This window comes from Penaeus monodon, chromosome 29 (genome assembly GCF_015228065.2).
Source record: "Penaeus monodon isolate SGIC_2016 chromosome 29, NSTDA_Pmon_1, whole genome shotgun sequence".
Classification (NCBI taxonomy): Eukaryota; Metazoa; Arthropoda; class Malacostraca; order Decapoda; family Penaeidae; genus Penaeus; species Penaeus monodon.
The window spans coordinates 110,868-112,025 of NC_051414.1; the positions used below are offsets into that span (position 1 = coordinate 110,868).

The 1,158-nt window shown below is 30.9% G+C and overlaps 1 protein-coding gene across 1 annotated transcript in view; it reads left to right on the forward strand.

Annotated features, from left to right (window-relative positions):
* The window catches only part of LOC119591606 (zinc finger protein 354A-like), a gene marked incomplete at its 5' end in the record, with an annotated part of 18,448 nt that overhangs the window by 9,817 nt on the left and 7,473 nt on the right, over positions 1-1,158 (forward strand). Inside the window, 3 exon segments of the mRNA XM_037940364.1 lie at positions 323-409; positions 534-549; positions 821-901. Coding sequence (XP_037796292.1) covers positions 323-409; positions 534-549; positions 821-901 — 184 coding nt within the window.

Sequence of the window (1,158 nt, forward strand, 5' to 3'; positions counted from 1 at the left end):
ATTTTGTGTGTTAGTATTATTATTTTTTAGTACATTGTTTTATAGGCACAACCGCACACCAAAACGCCCCCCACCACACACACGTATATAAACAAAAATATATAAATAAAATATCCAGTGAACACTTGTGGCTTGTAAGAAGTATATAAATTTTATGTATATCTCATAGCATTCAGTGATCTTGGAAACCTAAAAGTATGCTAAATAATATTCCTATTTTGAGAGAAAATCTATGCTAAACATTTGCTGGCAACAATAAACAATATTTGGATCAGTGGAACGTATCCCCGTAATATGCTCTGGGTAGAAGTGCCCCAAACAGTTATAGTGTTACTCTGTACAAAGATAACTGTATATCAACAGATATAAATATGGTCTTAAAAGAATATACCACACTTTTAGAACTGCAGTACCATTAATTGACTGAAAACTATCTTAAAACAAATGAAGAAACTTATAGTAATGCTGAATTCAATATATTGTGCTATAAAATAGTTTCTGTTACCAATATTTCCTGTTACTCTTACGAAAAGGTACATTAAGATCTCTGTAAGCTTTAATCTAGAAACCTTTGCATAATATCTTCGAGAAAGGGTAGAGGAAAATAAAGAAAAAGATGACAAATATGTCTTCTTTTCTGCTGTGAAATGACACCTGATGCCGAGAACCTGAGCAAATGATAACCATCCTCACATATCAACAAGAATGTCAAGACAAAATAAGTTTGTGATGATACAGTACATGAGACCACATAGATGAAATATGTTAAAAAGTGTGCAGACATCTTTTTATATATACATATTCTAATTTGAGAATACAGCACTTTGAGGACTTGACAGGAATGTACACTATATCAGTCAGAGAAACGCAGTCCATGTGTAGTGATTTTGAGAGGTTCAAGGTCTGATCCATTCTTAAAAAAAAAAAATGCTAACAAAAAACTGAATAAATAAATGGCAGGTTTGTGGTAGGCCGAAAAACAAAGGTAGAATGTCTACATTTATTTAAAACAAAGAAACCGAAACACAAAAAATATAAACATAATAAAACCACTAAGAACGGGCAATATAAAAACTATAAAAAAAGCTGGGATTTAAAACAAAACTAATGAAAGTTAAAAACCGAAACGTAAAACAAGAACACAAAAAAATAAAAAAT